We start from the raw sequence: 18249 nt of genomic DNA, 5'->3' as shown, positions 1-18249 counted from the left end.
AAGAAAAAAGCAAATTATTTTCTCCAAAATAAAGGGAAATCGTCCCCAAAGCGCAGAAAGAATCTCCAAAGGGTGAGGCGGGGAGACAGAAAGAGAAAAGGGAGAGAAAGAGAGAGAGGAGGAAGAAAGAGAGGAGGAAGAGAGGAGAGAGGAGAAAAAGAAGAGAGAGGAGGAGGAAGAGGAGAAAGAGGAGAGAGATGGGGAAGGAGAGAGAGAGAGAGAGAGAGAGAGATGGGGAAGGAGAGAGAGAGTAATGGAGACTTGAGAGAGAGGAGAAAGAGCGGGGAGAGAGAGTAAAGAGAGAGGAGAAAGAAAAAGGAGAAAGTGTCACTGGGGTAATCTAGTCTGACCCGCTTCCGCCTCCACCATTCTAGGATTATTTCCCAGGTATAGGGTGGAAGAAGAAGAAGAAGAAGAAGGAGATTCTCTCTTGAGGTTCCTGCCTTGCTCGGGGTCCGACTGGATGTCCCCCGGGGTCCCCGTCCAGCATGGCCCTTCTAGGATGGCCCTTCTCTTCGCTCCTCCATTTCAACTCTGTGCCTCCAAATGGGAAAAAAGAGCATCCTCTGCTGCCTCGGTGGTCCGTTGCTAAGCAACCCCGCATTCCAGGGATTCTCCCACAATGCTTTGCTCCTTTCCGGCGAGGCCCGAAACCTCCAATTTCCACTCCCCCGCCCCCCCCCCCCCCCAAAAAAAGATGCATGGGGGGAAAATATGACAGCCGGAGTAGATCCGGTTTCACCTAGTCTGACCCCCAGCACGGCAGGAATCTCAACAGAGAATCATCATCATCATCATCATCATCATCATCTTATTATTATTATTATTATTATTATTATTATTATTATTATTATTATATACAACGGTAAGACTGGATGGTCCCTTCTGGCTACCCCATTCTACACCCTTGCATTGTAAATGCTCCCATCTAGCTCCCCCATTCCAAATCCCTGCATTGCAGGGGGTCCGACTGGATGACCTTTGGGGTTCCCTTCTGGCTCCCCTATTCCAAATCCCTGCATTGCAGGGGGTCAGACTGGTTGACTTTTAGGGATCCTTTCTAGCCCCCCCCCCCCATTCTAGGTTCCTGCGCTCCGTTTCCCGCCTCGCAGGAATGTCTGTCTAGATGACATTTGGGGAGCTCCTCCCCTCTTCTCTTCCCCCCTCCCTTCCCGTCTGCTGCAGTGACGACGAGCGCCGCGAGTGCGCAGCCGCGGCTGGAGCTGCCCCCCCTTCTTCCCGCCCCGGTTTCGGGGGGCCGCAGGGAGTCTCGGTAAGGACCGCGACCCCCTTAAAAAACACAACTGGGGAGGGGGCTGCTTGCGCCCCAGGGATGCACCCTCTCCCCTTCTGTTTTTGGGGTTCTCGCCGGAGCAAGGCGAGGGCCCCCAAGTTCTCCTAATGCCCCCCCAAACGGCTCCCTCCCTCTTCCTGCCCTTTTTCTCGAAGGATGCGCGGCCCCATAACCCAAAGCATGCGTTTGGGGGGCTACGAAGGGGGCAGTTTGGGGGGCAGATGCCCCCCCAAGCGGGCAAATCCCTCTGGCTCCCCCCTCCCAGCCTCCCCAAAGGGGGGTGCAACGGCCCCTGCGCCCCATCTCGCTTCGTGCTTGTGGGGGGCTACGGATGGCGACGGTTGTGGGGCAAATGTGAGGCGTGGGGGACTCCCATTGGAACAGATGGGGGACAGAATGCCCCCCAAAGTCCTCCTTAAAACGACCCCACACACACATACACCAAGCGGGTAAGTACATTTCGACCCTTTCTTTCCAGCGATTGCACGGCGAATGAAACGGTCGGCTGGGAAGGGACCCGAGGGTCATCCAGTGTGACCCGCTGCTCGTCGCACGTGTGAAAAGGACCTCGGGGTTTGGGGGAACCATGAGTGTCACCTCACTGGATTCCAGGCTTCTCTCTTGAGATCCCTGCCTCCGCGAATTGTCCGTTTCCAGGAATCTCCATCCGACTACCCGACCTCCGAGGAAGTAGAGGAAGGTATCGAAGGAGAGAAGGATGAAATGAGAGGAGAGGAGAGATGGGGGGAAGGAGAGAAGGGGAGAATAATCTTAAGGCGGGAAGGGACCGCTGAGGATACTTTGGATGGAGTTACAAGCTTGGTGGGTCAAAGGAACGTCTATTATTATTATTATTATTATTATTATTATTATTATTATTATTATTATTATGTCAAAAACAGGTCATGCCGATGCCTCCCACTCTTCCCCATCTCTCTTCTCTCTTTCTTTCTCCCTGTCTTTCTCTTCCTCTCCATTCCTCTCTCAAATCTTCCTTTATCTCTCTTCCCCCCCTCCTCTCTTTCCCTCCCTCCCCCTCCCTGGACTCCTCTCTCTTCCTCATCTCCACCCCCTTTCTCCTCTTTCTCCTCTTTCTCCAGGGTCATCTCTCTCTCTCTCTCTCTCTCTCTCTCTCTCTCTCTCTCTCCCTTCCTTCCTTCCTTCCTCTCTCTTCCCCATCTCCCCCCCTTCTCTCCTGCTCCACCTCTCTCTCTGTCCTTTCTTTCTCTGGCTCTCCATTCCTCTCTCAAATCTCCCTCTATCCCTCTCTTCTCTCCCTCCCTAGACTCCCCCCCCCTCTCTCTCTCTCTCAAATCTCCCTTCCTCTATCCTCCCAGGACTCCTCTCTCTCTCTCTCTCTCTCTCTCTCTCTCTCTCTCTCTCTCTCTCTCTTCCTTCCTTCCTCTCTCTTCCCCATCTCCCCCCCCCCTTCTCTCCTTCTCCACCTCTCTCTCTGTCCTTTCTTTCTCTGGCTCTCCATTCCTCTCTCAAATCTCCCTTCCTCTATCCCTCTCTTCTCTCCCTCCCTAGACTCCTCTCTCTCTCTCTCTCTCTCTCTCTCTCTCTCTCTCTCTCTCAAATCTCCCTTCCTCTATCCCTCTCTTCTCTCCCTCCCTGGACTCCTCTCTCTCCCTCCTCCCTCCCTCCCTCCCTCCCTTCCTTCCTTCCTTCCTTCCTTCCTTCCTTCCTCTCTCTTCCCCATCTTCCCTCCACCTTTCTCTCCTTCTCCACCTCTTTCCTCTCTCTCTGTCCTTTCTTTCTCTGGCTCTCCATTCCTCTCTCAAATCTCCCTTCCCCATCCCTCTCTTCTCTCCCTCCCTGGACTCCTCTCTCTCTCTCTCTCTCTCTCTCAAATCTCCCTTCCTCTATCCCTCTCTTCTCTCCCTCCCTGGACTCCTCTCTCTCTCTCTCTTTCTCTCTCTCTCTCTCAAATCTCCCTTCCTCTATCCCTCTCTTCCCATCCTTTTCTCTGGGAACAGGCCAGCAGCCAATTCCTTTCATATTCCGATCACGGCAGCTGCTGAATTCTTCCCTCCCTCCACCCCCCTCCCTCTCTTTCTGGCCGGAGAAAAGGAGGAGAAAAGGAGGAGGGGACATGGCCGGAGGGCATCTCTCCCACCCACAGCGAGTAGGCTGCTGCTGGGTTTCCCCCAGATCCGATGGCCAAGTGCAAACAGCAGCTGAAATGCCATGAATTATAATTTTAAAAAGCAATATTTTGAGCTCTATTTTGAATGTTAAAAGAGGTTGTGCCTTAGCTGGACACTTAAGTTTCCATCATTTGAGGCACCTTTTGTGGAAAAGCTGTGTCCCAACAAATTAAAAAAAATTGTTCTGGTTTAATGCAATCAATTATAGAATTGCAGTTGATTACAAAATGGCAAAGGAAGCCAAAATGCTGGGCCTGGTGATCGGTTGGCAAAAATGCAATGTGCAAATCGATGCCAAGTTTGCAGTTGATGAAGGCTGAAATGCAGGGAAGAGATAAGGGTTAGGGGTTGAGGATAGGGATAGGGGTTGGGGGTTAGGGATGATGTTGGGGTTAGGAGCAGGGTTGGGGTTAGGGATAGGGCTTAGAGATAGGAGTTAGGGATAGGGGATTAGGTATGAGGTTGGGGGTTAGGGGTAGGGTTGGGGTTAGGGGTTAGGGATAGGGCTTAGGGTTAAGTTTCTTTTGGAATTATAAAATCCCCTTTTTTACAGAAAGGTTCAACCTTGCTGGCATCCCAGACTCAGGTAGAGACAGAGGAAAGGATTCTTCCCTCCCCGCATCCTGGAATCCTGTCTTCTCCCGCTGCTGGAGATGCAATGCCAGAGGAAAGCTGGGATGCTATGGAATGGGGACTGCCGCCTTCCGAGGCCTTCCGACAGGTGACGATCCAGCGCCACCTGGACGGAGGGTTCGGCTTTGTGGCTGGCGGCGAGAAGCCTGTGGTGGTGCGTTCGGTGGTGGCAGGTGAGGATTCCGGGGATGAATCTCAGCGTTGAATCATCGAGTTGGAAGGGGGTTGGACTAGATGACGCTGAGGGTCTCTCTCCCCCCGACAGACACCAGCTGCCCCTTCCTTTGGCAGGCGGACCCTCGGAAGACAAACTCTTTCCCGGGGACCAGATCTGGGCCATCGGTGATGAAGATGTGAGTGATGTCGCCCGGGAGAGATTCATCGAAATTGTAAGGTGCGGAAGGAGGAAGCAGGTTTGAGACATGCTTGTCGGACTGGGTGAAACTTCTAAAATTTAAGAGCTGCAGTTCCTGCCTCCTATACAAATCCATGGATTCTTTCTGGAGGAATTTCAAAGCAGGGGAGCTGGGACACCCGAGGGTCATCCATTCCAACTCCCCGGAGAGGCAGGAATCTCGAGGAAACCCTAAATGTCTTCTTTGTTCCTTTCCTGCCGCAGACGCACCAAGGAGTCCACCGTCTTCACCGTGCTGCCAACCCATCAGGTGAGACCCCAGGGGGTCATCCATTTCAACCCCCACCCCACCCACGGCAAGTTGGGAATCTGCTTTTCCGGCTGAGATCTTGGAAGGCGGCCGACATCTCCCACAAGGCCCATCTTTTCCTTCTCTCCTTCCAGTCACCCAAGTCGGCCTTCATCAGTGCCGCGAAGAAGGCCAAACTGAGGTCCAACCCTGCCAAGGTGCGCTTCTCAGAGCCAGAGCCGGTGAGTTCTGCAAAGTTCTGGAGGGTGGTGGAAAGTTCTGGCGATGTGGTGGTGGTCTTTCTTCCTGTCTCCGTCACCTCTTCAGGCTTGTTCAAGATAGCTAATGTGCTGCACAGAGTGCCTGGGGAGGCCCGGCCAGGTGGGCGAGGTATAAGTAAACAACAACAACAACAACAATTTATTTATATTTATACCCAGTCCATCCAGCTGGGTGATTAAAAACAGATTAAAACATCAAACCTTAAAACTTGCCTAAACAGGGCTACCTTCAGATGTCTTCTCAAAGTCAGGTAGTTTATTATTATTATTATTATTATTATTATTCCTCCAGCCTCTGCTTTTCCGCCCGCAGGAGATGCTGAAGAAGGAAGCCCTGCTCCTCATCCCCAACGTCCTGAAGGTTTTCCTTGAAAACGGGCAGGTCAAGTCCTTCACCTTTGACAGCCGCACTACCGTCAAGGTAGAAAGGGAAGCAGTGTCTAGTGGTTAGAGCAAGGGGTTGGGAAGCAGTGCCTAGTGGTTAGTGACTTGTAAAATGCTTATGGAGGAAAAATAATTCTAGAGATTTTTCTATTGTAAGTTACATTCTAGTCCAAAGGAATGTCCAAGTTACATTCTATTTTTTATTTATTTAATTCTATTTAAGTTATATTCTTAATTCTTGATACATCGTAATGCTTAATACATCAGGAAAGAAAGATTTGTTTTAAGCTTTTCATGTGTGTTAAAACACAGTCCTTTTTTAAAATTGTTTAACCACATTAGTTAACAAACATGGATATTGTTATTGTTTGAGTTAAATAATTGTTATTAAAAAATGATTCTTTTTCTTCTTCCAGTAAAGTAGAGCAAAACTGTTGTCCAAATAGAAACAGTTAACTTATTAAACCTCAACATCATTTGATAATTATCGGTCTATGTATTTCTAATAGTAGAACCAAATCAGTTATTTTTTTTCTCTCATATTTTTTTCCCATGTAACGTTTTTACAAATCAGTTTCATTTGTTGAGACATTAGGAAGAAAGGGGGAAAGAGGTGGGTGGGGTGGGGTGACGATGTTTCTATTTTATTTAATACTAGTGGTTTCAGCCCGTTAAAATAACGGGCGCTAGAAGATATGTGGTGAATTTTTTTAAAAAACTCACTTTTTAAAAATATTTCTTTTTTGTGGTGGGGGGGGGGAGGGTTAGAAAATCCACCAACCTGGTTTCCCAGTCCTGGAGTCGACTAAAACGAAATGCAACTTCTTCCAAGAGTTGAGCAAAGCTCCCCAACCCCAGCAACATTCTGCTTAACTGAGCAATGATTAGGAAAGGGTTAAGAAGCCTCTGTGCACCTTTGGCTCCAGAGGCACACCCCCTCCAGCCAGGAATGAATGGAGTGGCCAGATTTTTTTTCAGCTTTTTTTCCCCCCCAGGCTTTTCAGGGTGGGGAGGAGAAGGGGAAGAGGCTGCTGCCTCCTCAGCTTCCTTAAGAGTTTTTGCAGCCTGCCTTTTAGAGGAAGAGACAGAGGGGGGGTGCTGTGGATTGCGGGCACCGGGAAGGTAGAAGGGGGTGTGGCAACGGGGCGATTGCCAGGTGAGTCACGCTGCTCCAAGTTTCCTTCTTTTCTCCAAGAATACTCAATAGTTGTTTGAGGCCGCGCGGGGGCTGCAGCCGCGAGCCCGACCGGCCAGGGGGCCGAAGAGGAGGCGCCACAGGTACATTGCAATGCCTCCCTGCAAAAGGGAGCAAGCGAGTTCGCCCCTCGGGCTCCTCCGCTGCTGGTGCTGCTACCTCAGGAAGAAAAATCACGGGAAAAGGGGTTGGGGAAACACGGCAGCCCTGCCCTGACTGGCTCCGAGGGGGGGGGGGGAGAGATCCAGCCAGGGACCCCTCTTGCTCGCCGTCAGAGACGGAGGAACAGGAAAAGGAGCCGCGTTTCCCCCGGAGGAAGCGTGGGAGGGGGCTTGGAAGCGGCGCCGGAGAGTGCGCAGGATCGCGGGCTGAAGGGGAGAGGGAGAGAGTTAAAGCTCGCGGGGGAAGAAGAAAGGGCGGGTTGTCGTTGCCGAGCTGCTGCTGCGTGGCTTTGGCGCCTTCTTCCCACCCACCCCCCCAGCCTCCCTCTCCCAGCGGGGCAAACCATTGCCCCCCCCACGCTCCTGCTCTTTGCAAGGCCTGGGGCTCTGTTTTAGCGGCGGCAGCGGCAGCGTGACCTTCCTCTTCGGCCTCCCCTCTCTTTTGGAGCCCAGCGTTCCATTTCAACCGCCCCCTTCAACTGCCACCGCTGCTCCCGGCCCGATGTCTCTCCATCCAATCCTTGTGTCCCTGGGGCACATGCTCAGTAGCGCAAACCCAGAGACACACGGACTGGACGCAGAGACACTTGCATTTTATATATATAGATGTGTAAGGTTTGGTGTCAGCCGTTTGTTTTGTACAGGTTCTCTGTTGTTCGCTTGTGCTCCTTTGGTGGTGAGAGAGGTCGGGGTTGGCGTAGGGTGTGATTGTTCATTAGTGGTTGGCTTTGGAGATCTTTGGTTTCCTGTGTGAGTGGGGTGGGTGAGTGTTTTCGATCAGGTTAGCCATATTGATTTGTATGCTGTTGGTAGATTTTTGTCATTCTCTTGTTGGGCTGTGTGTGTGATGAAGGGGAGCCATACCAGGGCGTCTTCTTCTATTTGTCCCCGTGTCAGTTTCAGCTTAGCTTAGTTTTTCTAGTAGGGCTGTTTCCCATACTACTTGGTAGCATTGGTCCATGCTTACCCCTGACAGGTCTCTCCAGTGTCTGGTTATGATGTTTCTGGCTGCTGAGAGTAGGTGGGTTATGAGTTCTTTGTGGTGTAAGTGGGCATTGTTGTCTTAAAGGTAAAGGTAAAGGGACCCCTGACCATTAGGTCCAGTCGTGTCCGACTCTGGGGTTGCGGCGCTCATCTCGCTCTATAGGCCAAGGGAGCCGGTGTTTGTCCGCAGACAGCTTCCGGGTCATGTGGCCAGCATGACAAAGTGGCTTTCTGGTGAACCAGAGCAGCGCACAGAAACGGCGTTTACCTTCCTGCCGGAGCGGTCCCTATTTATCTACTTGCACTTTGACGTGCTTTCGAACTGCTAGGTGGGCAGGAGCTGAGACTGAGCAACAGGAGCTCACCCCGTCATGGGGATTCGAACCGCCAACGTTCTGATTGGCAAGCCCTAGGCTCTGTGGCCACCTGGGTCTAACAACAACAACAACAACAATAGTAATAATTTATTATTTGTACCCCACCCATCTGGCTGGGTTTCCCCAGCCACACTGGGCAGCTTCCAACAGATATTAGGATACATTCTGATGTCTTCTGAATGTAAGGTAGTTGTTTTATCTTTTGACATGAGATGGGAGGGCGTTCCACAGAGCGGGCACCACTACCAAGAAGGCGCTCTGCCTTGTTCCCCGTAGCTTTGCTTCTCGCGGTGAGGGAACCGCCAGAAGGCCCTCGGCGCTGGATCTCAGTGTCCGGGCTGAATGATGGGGGTGGAGACACTCCTTCAGGTATACAGGATAGAGGCTGTTTAGGGCTTTAAAGGTCAGCACCAACACTTTGAATTGTGCTCGGAAACGTACTGGGAGCCAATGTAGATCTCTCAGGACTGGTATTATGTGGTCCCAGTAGCCACTCCCAGTCACCAGTCTAGCTGCTGCATTCTGGATTAATTGCAGTTTCTGGGTCACCTTCAAAGGTAGCTCCACGTAGAGCACATTGCAGTAGTCCAAGCGGGAGATAACCAGAGCATGTACCACTCTGGAGAGACCGTCTGAGGGCAGGTAGGGTCTCAGTCTGCATGCCAGATGGAGCTGGTAGACAACCACCCTGGAAACAGAATTAACCTGCGCCTCCATGGACAGCTGTGAGTCCAAAATGACTCCCAGGCTACACACCTGGTCCTTCAGGGGCACAGTTACCCCATTCAGGACAAGGGAGTCCCCCACACCCACTCGTCCCCTGTCCCCCAAAAACAGTACTTCCGTCTTGTCAGGATTCAACCTCAATCTGTTAGCCGCCATCCATCTTCCAACCGCCTCCAGGCACTCACACAGGACCTTCACCGCCTTCACTGGTTCTGATTTGAAAAAGAGGTAGAGCTGGGTGTCATCTGCATACTGATGAACACCCAGCCCAAACCCCCTAATGATCTCTCCCAGCAGCTTCATATAGATATTAAAAAGCATGAGAGAGAGGACGGAATCCTGAGGCACCCCACAAGTGAGAGCCCAGGGGTCTGAACACTCATCCCCCAACACCGCTTTCTGAACACAGCCCAGGAGGAAGGAGCGGAACCACTGTATAACAGTGCCCCCAGCTCCCAACTCCTCTAGACCAGTGTTCCCCAACCTTGGGCCTCCAGCTGTTTTCAGACTACAATTCCCATCATCCCTGACCACTGCTCTTGCTAGCTAGGGATGATGGGAGTTGTAGTCCAAAAACATCTGGAGGCCCAAGGTTGGGGAACACTGCTCTAGACGGTACAGAAGGATGTTATGATCAAAGGTGTCAAAGGCTGCTGAGATCCAGCAGAACTAGGAAACAGCTCTCATCTTTGTCCCTAGCCCGCCGGAGATCATCGACCAGTGCAACCAAGGCAGTTTCAGTCCCATGATGAGGCCTGAATCCCGATAGGAAGGGATCCAAATGGTCTGCATCCTCCAGGCGTACTTGGAGTTGTTCAGCAACCACCCACTCAATCACCTTGCCCAAGAATGGTAGATTCGAGACTGGGCGAAAGTTGGCCATATTGGCCGGGTCTAAAGATGTTTTTTTTAAGAAGCTGTTTAAAGACCGCCTCTTTCAGCGGGTCTGGGAAGATTCCCTCGCAGAGGGAAGCATTCTCCACCCCACGGAGCCCATCGCCCAGCCCTTCCTGGCTCGCTTTTATTAGCCAGGATGGGCAAGTATCAAGGAGACAGGTGGTCAGTTTCACTCATCCAAACAGCCTGTCCACATCCTTGGAGGTAACAGATTGGAATTGATCCCACGCAACTTGACTAGACAGTACTCCAGCACTCTCCCGCCCCGGCCCTGCTCCCAAGGTGGAGTCTACCTCCTTCTGAATCTGAGCAACTTTATCTGCAAAAAACTTTGCAAAAGCATTGCATGAGATCTTGGGGTCCCTACCAGGCCCCGATGATGAAGGTGATTCTGATAGATTGCGAACCACCTGGAAGAGTCTCCTGCTGCTGTTTTCTGCAGATGCAATAGCAACGGTGAAGAAGGTCCTCTTCGCCGTCGCCATTGCCACTTGGTAGGCTTGAAGTTGAGCTGTAGCCCATGTCTGTGATTCAGAATGAGTTTTCCGCCACCAGTGCTCTAGCCGTCTCAGCGACTGTTTCATCGCCCTCAGCTCTGGATAAAACCACGGGGCTGTCCGGGCTCCATGCAATCAGAGAGGGCGCTTTGGAGCCAGACAGTCAATAGCCCTGTTTAACTCCACATTCCAGCGGGCCACCAGGGAATCTGCTGAAAGGCCACCAACATGGGATAAAACATCCCCTATCACTCTCTGGAAGCCAATTGGATCCATTAGGTAGCAGGGGCGGACCATCCGAATCCGTCCCACATCCCAGCAGAGGGGAAGGGTCGTGGAGAAGTCCAGCTGCACCAGGAAGTGATCTGACCATGGCACTTCTTTTGTTTCGCTTTTACTTAGTGTCAGATCACCAACATACATAGAGCTAAACACCAGGTCTAAGGCATGTCCGCGTCTATGAATTGGGCCAAACTTATTCAGGGACAGCCCCATGGAGGCCATGCTTTCCACGAAGTCCCGAGCAGCCCCTTGTAAGGTCGTGTCGGCATGGATGTTAAAATCCCCTAAGACAACCAAGCTAGGTGTCTCCAGGAGCACATCGGCCACAACCTGAAGCAGCTCGGGCAGGGAATCCTTGGTGCAGCGGGGAGGTCGGTACACCAAAAGGAATCCTGTACTGCCCCTATTGCCCAACTTCCAGAACATGCACTCTGAGAACTGGGTCTTCCCAATAGGATGCCTGGTGCAAACTAATGACTTCCTAAAAATCACAGCACAAGGCCTGGGTTGCTGTGCGTAAGAGAAACCTGGTGGACAAGGAGCGGCAAGAACAGGCCTATCTGCTTTGTCCACCCAGGTCTCTGTTACACATGCCAGGTCAAGTCCTCCATCCACGATCAAGTCATGGATGGCAGTGGTCTTATGGATAATTGACCTGGCATTGCACAGCAGCACCTTCAGGTCGTGTGGGTATCCCTTGCTGATTCCAGTATCTGTCTGGTCAAGACCATGCCCAGAGGCAGGGATAGTCCTCAAACAACAACTAAGCCTGCCTCCTCAGTAATGACATGGTCTGGTCTTAGCGTAACTCCTCCTCCTACCCGTGATCACTGAGATCGGTCATCCCAGTGTATCCCCCCCACCGGTGGAACTTTCCCCAGCCATTTTGTTGGCTGGGGTGCACTCCCAGGCAGCCCTGACCCCTCCCCTTAAAATCAAATTAAAAACCTATACAGAAAACAATCTAACAAAAAACAATAAAAAACCAAAAATGATAAAAATTACAAACACAAAATTAGTAAGACCAATTCTGGGGTGATTTCTAGCACTTGCTTGGTTACAGGTGGGTAGCCGTGTTGGTCTGCCATAGTCAAAACAAAATAGAAAATTCTTTCCAGTAGCACCTTAGAGACCAACTGAGTTTGTTCTTGGTATGAGCTTTCGTGTGCATGCACACTTCTTCAGATACACTAAATAAACTGGTTATCTTACATATTTCTCGTATGGTTGTTGTTCAGAATAGTTGGATTTTGGGGCACTCCCACCACATGTGGAGGTATGTGCCTGTGGTGGTGCACCCTCTCCAGCATTTTGGTGAGGTTTCAGGGCGTATTAGCGCTAATTTTCTTGGTGTTAGGTACCACCTGTAGCTTAGTTTCAGGATGATTCTTTTCTTTTCATTTATATGGATTTAAAGGGGGGTTTAGACCACATTCTGGTCCATTGGGTGGGGTTGATTTCATATCCTGTGTCGTCTTCCCATTGTTTTTTGATTGCGTCTAGGGAGTTTGTGGGATTTTTTAGTAGTTTGTATATTCTGGATACCATCCCTTTGCTGTGTCCCTTTGTCATTAGGATGAGGTTTTCGAAGGTTGCCAGGGGTCTAGTTGCTGCTGATTTTACTGCTGGGTTGTTTTAAGAGGGCATGTAATTGGTGTTGTGTTAACCAGGGCATTTGGGTGTCTTCTAGTTTGTCCTGTATTTCTTGTGTTGACAAAGGTTTGTTATTTTTATAAAAGTCTATTAGGCGATATAGGCCTTTGGATTGCCAGGTTTTTATTTGGAGGTTTTGTGCTGCATGGTGGAATAATGGGTGGTAGGCCAGGATGGGGATGGGGTTGAGGATAGTTTGCCTGTTTCTGTTTTCCATGCTTTGAACATGGTTAAGTGTTGTGGAGGTATAATTTATTCAGGTTTTTGGTTATTTGTACTCCTAGATATCTGAACTTGGTGTGACAGAGTTTTATCTTGGTGGTATTAGTGAGTTCTCTTTGGATGTGAGGAGGGGTGTTGAAGTACATGGCATCCGTTTTGCAAAATTTACTTGTAGTCCCGACACCGTTGCAAATCTGTTGAGTTCTCTGATTAGGGAGGTTGCTGTGTTCAAGGGGTCTGGGGTTATGACCATTAGGTCGTCTGCAAAAAGCCCTAATTTATAGGTTCTGCCTTTTATTTCCACCCCCTTGATGTCTGTGGCTGCTCGGATTTGGATTGCTAGGGGTTCCAGAGCCAGGATAAATAGGGAGACAGTGGGCATCCTTGTTTTGTGCCTCTTTGGATTGCTATGGTGTTTGAGTCCGTATTGTTAATTCTGCATTTTGCTGAGGCTTGGGAGTGTTGTAAGAATTTTAAGGTATTTTATTTATATAATTGTTATTAATGTACCAAAACAAATAAGGCCACATGTCTGAAAAGCAGCACAGGAGGACAGGCCTCACTCCATTTTGACTCCCAACTGACCCAAGTATTTCTTTGTCTCAGGAACAAAGGGGTGGGGGTTGCCCTCCAGCTACTCAGCAGCCCTCTGCCTGAGTGATAATCTCTGGCATCCTGATACCTGTGTCAGACAAAAGGGTGTGATTAACTTGGCTGGGATATGTTGTTGTTGTTCAGTCGTTCAGTCGTGTCCGACTCTTCGTGACCCCATGGACCAGAGTACGCCAGGCACGCCTATCCTTCACTGCCTCTCGCAGTTTGGCCAAACTCATGTTAGTAGCTTCAAGAACACTGTCCAACCATCTCATCCCCTGTCGTCCCCTTCTCCTTGTGCCCTCCATCTTTCCCAACATCAGGGTCTTTTCTAGGGATTCTTCTCTTCTCATGAGGTGGCTGGGATATAGGGAAATGTAAATACCTTTTGTTTCACCTGATGAGTTTTTGGTGGAGGGCGAGAGGAGACATGGGGGCAGGGTCCAAGATGCTCAGATCACTGTTACCTACCAGACCCTCCCAATTTGTGATGTAATTCTAATGTATGGAGGGGTGGTCTTGAGCTGGAGGGGGGGCAATTTCAAAAATCTATATAGGAGCTTGCGCGCCTTTGTTCGAGCTCTTTTGCTTGCAAAAACACCCTGCTGCAGCAGTTCTAATAAAGGGCTACCACCTTGCTTTGGGAGATTCTGTATTGTCTCTATTTTATTCATAAGTGCTCTTGAGAGGAGGGGAGCCCTACTAAGGCTCTTCCCCGGGTTCGTGGACTCCCTTCTGGGGTTGAACCTAATTTTTATAACAGGAGTATATTTGAGGATTTATAGGAAGTTGGGGCCAAAATTCATGCTAGTTAGTACTTCCACTCTATGTTAGTATTTCCACTCTTAGCAATCAAAGGCTTTGAGGATGTTTAGGGACATAATTGTCAGTGGGAGTTTAGTTGCCTTGCTGTTTTCGATCAGGTTCAGTAGTTTCCTGATGGGGTCTGTAATATTGCGACCGGGGACGAAGCCGGTCTGGTCTGGGGCTATTAACTTGGATAAGAATATTTTAAGGCAGTTGGCCAAGATTGATGTGAATATCTTGTAGTCTTGGTTTATTAATGAGATCGGATGGTATGATTCTACTTAGAGGTTGTCCTTTATGGTTTTGGGATGGAGACTATTTTTGAGTGGGTCCAGGTTTTGGGGATGGCCCCCCCTTTCATGATGTCATTAAATAGGCATGTCATGTAGGGCACCAGGGGTTCTTTGAATTTCTTATAGAATTCTGCTGTGAAGCCGTCTGGGCCTGGGGCTTTGTGTGGTTTCAAGTTTTTGAGGACCGTGTCTATTTCCTCTAGGGTGATAGGACTGTCCATGAATTCCTGTTCCTCATCGGTTAAGGTAGCCATGGTCATTCCTGCTAGGAATTTTCTGATTTCCTTCTCAGATGGGTTATGGGAGGTGTATAGATTGGCGTAGAATTCTGCAAATTCTGAAGTTATTTCTTTGGGGGAGAATGTTATGTTGCCATCTTTTTTGGTTATGCAGTGTATTCTTGTTTTGAGTGCTTTTCCCCCTACATCTATTTGCTAATAATCTGGAGTTTCCCCCTCCACATTCATAGAAGCGCTGTTTATAATATAAAATATTGATCATTGTTTTGTTGATTTCTAGGGAGTCTATTTGTCTTCTTTTTTGTTCTATATATTGAAGAAGTTTTTTGGATCCTGTTTGTTTGTAGCGTGATGAGAGGGCGGTGATGTCTTGTTCTATTTTGTTAATTTTTGAAGAGATTTGTTTTTTAAGGAGTGCTTTCTCTTTTATGCAAGCTCCTCTGGTGACCGCTTTCATTGCGTCCCATAAGAGAGGGCTTGTTATATTGTTTATATCATTTTCCTTTAAGTAGTTTTGGAGAGTTTTTGTGAGACTCTCAAATTTGTTTGCTTGTGGTTAGGATGGGGCTTAAGGACCATGATGGGGTGGTTTGCGTTCCCTCCCCTATTTTAACAGTGACTTCTACTGGGGCGTGATCTGTGATTTTGATGTTACCTATGCTTGTTGATTCCACTAAAGGGATCAGACCCTATGTGAGCAGGACGCTGTCCAGTCTGGACAGTGTACCATGGCGTCTGGATTGGAATGTATGGCTGGTGTCTCCTGGGTTTTGTTCACCCCAGATGTCATAGACCCCTGCTTTTTTAAAACATTTTTAGTAACTTGTAAGAGTCCCTAGTTGTTGGGGTTTTTTGAGAAAGGTTGCCCATGGGGTTGTAGGGTGAGTGTTTTTAAGGGATATGCCTTTCATATTTAGGTTGAGGTCACCTCTTAGGATTGCTTCCCCTTCAGAGAAGGAGAGGAACTTGTTTAGTGTCCTCTGGAAGAAGTCTAATTGTTTCGAGTTTGGGGCGTATATAGGGCCAATTGTCAGTTTAATTTTGCCTTTTTTATCCTTTAGGACTGTTGTGGCTTTAAAGTTCAGGTCTCTACTGAGTATCACAGCTACTCCGCGGGCCTTTCCTGAGCCATTTGCCTCCCATTGTTGACTGAAGCGGGGGGGTCGTTGAGGAGTTTTTCCCCTTTGGGTGGGTTGTGTATTTCTTGTAGGAAGGTGATGTGTGGTTCCATGGTATTTATGTATGAGGTGATGTGTTTTCTTTTGATGGGGTTTCCCAACCCCCTCATGTTTAATGTAATTGCTTTTAAGTTAGCCATCTTGCTTCTCTGGGTTGTCCTGTTTCTCTCACTTCGTGTTGTTTAATGAACCAATAGGGTTGTGCTGAGCTAGGGTGTGGTGGGTGGGAGGCTAGTGGGGTTAGAGTTAGATTTGGGTTAAAGAGTAGGGGGTAGGTTGTAGAGAGTTTCCTATATGTAGTCATATAGATGTTCATTTGGGGTATTTTGGACCCTTTGGCGATTAGCCGGTTGGTCGTAGGTCTCAGCTGGTGTGGAGGGCCATGTTCAGGGACAGTCCATCCCCCTTGTCGTTTGCGATAGGGGGTGATCAGCGAGACAGTGTGAAGCGTCTTTGTGGCACAAATGTCAGGTATAAGGTTCAGAAGCAATGTTACCAATGTTAATAGCAACATCATTGGTATGTTAGGGTGGGGGTGTTGGTGTACACTCTGGTGCCACCATTGTGTTGGCTAGGTATCAGATTTTAGCCTGGTTGTGGGTTGTGTTATGGAGGTTGGAGTTGTTTTTCCTTAGTAGGGGGGTGCTAAAGGCAGGGGCGTTCTTAGCCCCTTGGCTGCCGGGGGCGGGAAGCCAAGAGGCACCCCTGGGGGCGGGGCATTACGGTGCATGCGTGCGTCATGACGCACGCAACGCCCCGCCCCTGGGGGTGCCAGGCGGCGGATTCGGGAGACTCCCGAAGCCTCCGCCCGGTGGCGGCACCCCTTCGTGCCGCGGCTGCTCGTGCCTGCGTGAGCAGCCGCTGCACGAAGGGGTGCTGGGAGGCGGATTCGGGAGTCTTTGCGGGCTGCAAAGACTCCCGAATCCGCCGCCCAGGCTCCCTTGGCGGAGCGCAAGTCGGGGCAGGGAGAGGGATGGCCCCTCTCCATGCCCCGGCTCCGCAAGCCAGCCAGCAGCAGAGCTCGGCAAAGAAGCAAGGGGCGGGCCAGCCAGGAGGGGGTTGGCACCCCACCTTGCTGGCCCGCCCTTTGCCTCCATGCCGAGCTGCGCTGCTGGAAGGGGGGGTGCTATTTTCGTCGCTGCTGGGGCAGAGCTGCAGGGGTGGCCAGCGAGGGGGGGGTGACACCCCTCCTCGCTGGTCGCCCCTGCGGCTCCATCCCGGCAGTGCCGAAAAGAGCCTAAAAAGAATTTTTAAAAAGTAAAAAAAGTTTTTTAAAAGCCCAGTGGGCGGGGCTGCCCCCCGGTGTGTCACCCCCAGCAGGGGCGCTGCCCGGGGCCCCCCGCCCCTCCCCTGCGACGCCCCTGGCTAAAGGTATGGGTTGTTTGGTGTTGAGGAATGTGGAGGTGCAGGGTTGGGGGGGGGTTGATTGTGTTAGCTATATTTATGGCCAGGGGGAGGGGGAGGTAGGGGGAGAATCACCAGTCCTTCAGTTTGAGGTGCTTTCCAGTTGTTTCATTCAGCTGTGGTTGTAGTTGTAGGGTTGTTCATCTGTGATGTGTTGGTTTGGTTAATCTTGGTCTGGTGTCTTGTGCTGTATGTTCGACGGGATGATTCTGTGCATGGTGGTAGTTGGTTGTACTGGTATGCGTTGTTGTGTCGCCTCTTTTGCTTCTTTTTCCTCTGTACTGTCATCCAATTGTTTGCTGTTGTTTCATCGTCGTGTTCATCGTGGCTGTCACTTGGTGAGTCTGTCTGTTGCCATTCCGGTGAAGGGTAGAGCCTCAGGTATGTTGGTAGCCATGTGTTGTGTTGTGTTGTGTTGTGTTGTGTTGGTTATTATGATGAGGCAGAAGGGGAAGCCCCATCGGTACTTGATCTCTGCTTGATCTCTCCGGTTTAGGGTATCCTGAGATAGGTCTTGTAAGACCAATATGGTGTTTCCTCCATATTGAAGGTTGTTTCTTATAGCTCTTCCTTTTTTTTTTAGCGTGCAAAGCACACTATGATGTCTCTTGGGGTGGCATTGGATTTCGGCGTAGGTTTTAGGGCTCCATGAGCGCTCTCCAGGTCGTCTGCCTCAAGTGTCAGGCTTGGGATTGTATTTTTCAGCCAGCTTACAATTAGGTCTGTTGGATTGTTCCCCTCTGCATTTTCAGGAAAGTTGCAGAAGCGGATGTTCAGCGTCTACTGTGATCTTCAAGGTCTGCTTGTTTGATTCTCATTTCTGTGTTTTCTGTTTCCAGTTCGTTCAGTTTCTTTTTTATACTTGTGTTTCTTGCATTTGGTTCTTGTTCTGTAGAGCTTCCAGTTTGGAGTTTAGATAGTTGATTAGTACCTTCAGGGGAGCCACTGCGGTCTCCACTGTGGCCTCCAGTGTTGCTTTTCGTCTTGCTTCCATTTCCATCGTATCTCGTAGTGTTACTGGGCAGTCAACATCTTGAAGGGGTGTTGCGGTTTTAGTTTTGTTTGCTATCTCCTTAGTTGGTGTCATGTCACCTCAATTTCCCTGATGGTTTTTGTTTGAGGTCTGCTTGGAGTACGGTGTGTTGTGGTTATGCTTAAAATTCTACAAGGCAGGCTTAAGCAGTATGTGAACCGAGAGCTCCCAGAAGTGCAAGCTGGATTTCGAAGGGGCAGAGGAACCAGAGACCAAATTGCAAACATGCGCTGGATTATGGAGAAAGCTAGAGAGTTCCAGAAAAAATCTACTTCTGCTTCATTGACTACGCAAAAGCATTTGACTGTGTCGACCACAGCA

The 18249-nt window shown here is 49.8% G+C and overlaps 1 protein-coding gene across 1 annotated transcript in view; it reads left to right on the top strand.

The window, feature by feature from the left end:
• Positions 1–1800: 1800 nt before the first annotated feature.
• FRMPD3 (FERM and PDZ domain containing 3) overlaps positions 1801–18249 on the top strand; it is a 37289-nt gene continuing 20840 nt past the window's right edge. Inside the window, exons 1-6 of the mRNA XM_033138027.1 lie at positions 1801–1994; positions 3998–4250; positions 4369–4471; positions 4697–4742; positions 4877–4963; positions 5316–5423. Of these exons, the coding sequence (XP_032993918.1) occupies positions 4103–4250; positions 4369–4471; positions 4697–4742; positions 4877–4963; positions 5316–5423 (492 nt within the window). The 5' untranslated portion in view covers positions 1801–1994; positions 3998–4102. The remainder of the gene's footprint in view (positions 1995–3997; positions 4251–4368; positions 4472–4696; positions 4743–4876; positions 4964–5315; positions 5424–18249) is intronic.

Source organism: Lacerta agilis, chromosome Z (assembly GCF_009819535.1).
Source record: "Lacerta agilis isolate rLacAgi1 chromosome Z, rLacAgi1.pri, whole genome shotgun sequence".
NCBI classification, from domain to species: domain Eukaryota; kingdom Metazoa; phylum Chordata; class Lepidosauria; order Squamata; family Lacertidae; genus Lacerta; species Lacerta agilis.
The sequence above is the reverse complement of the archived record's forward strand: the minus strand, read 5'-3'. Positions and strand labels throughout refer to the sequence as shown.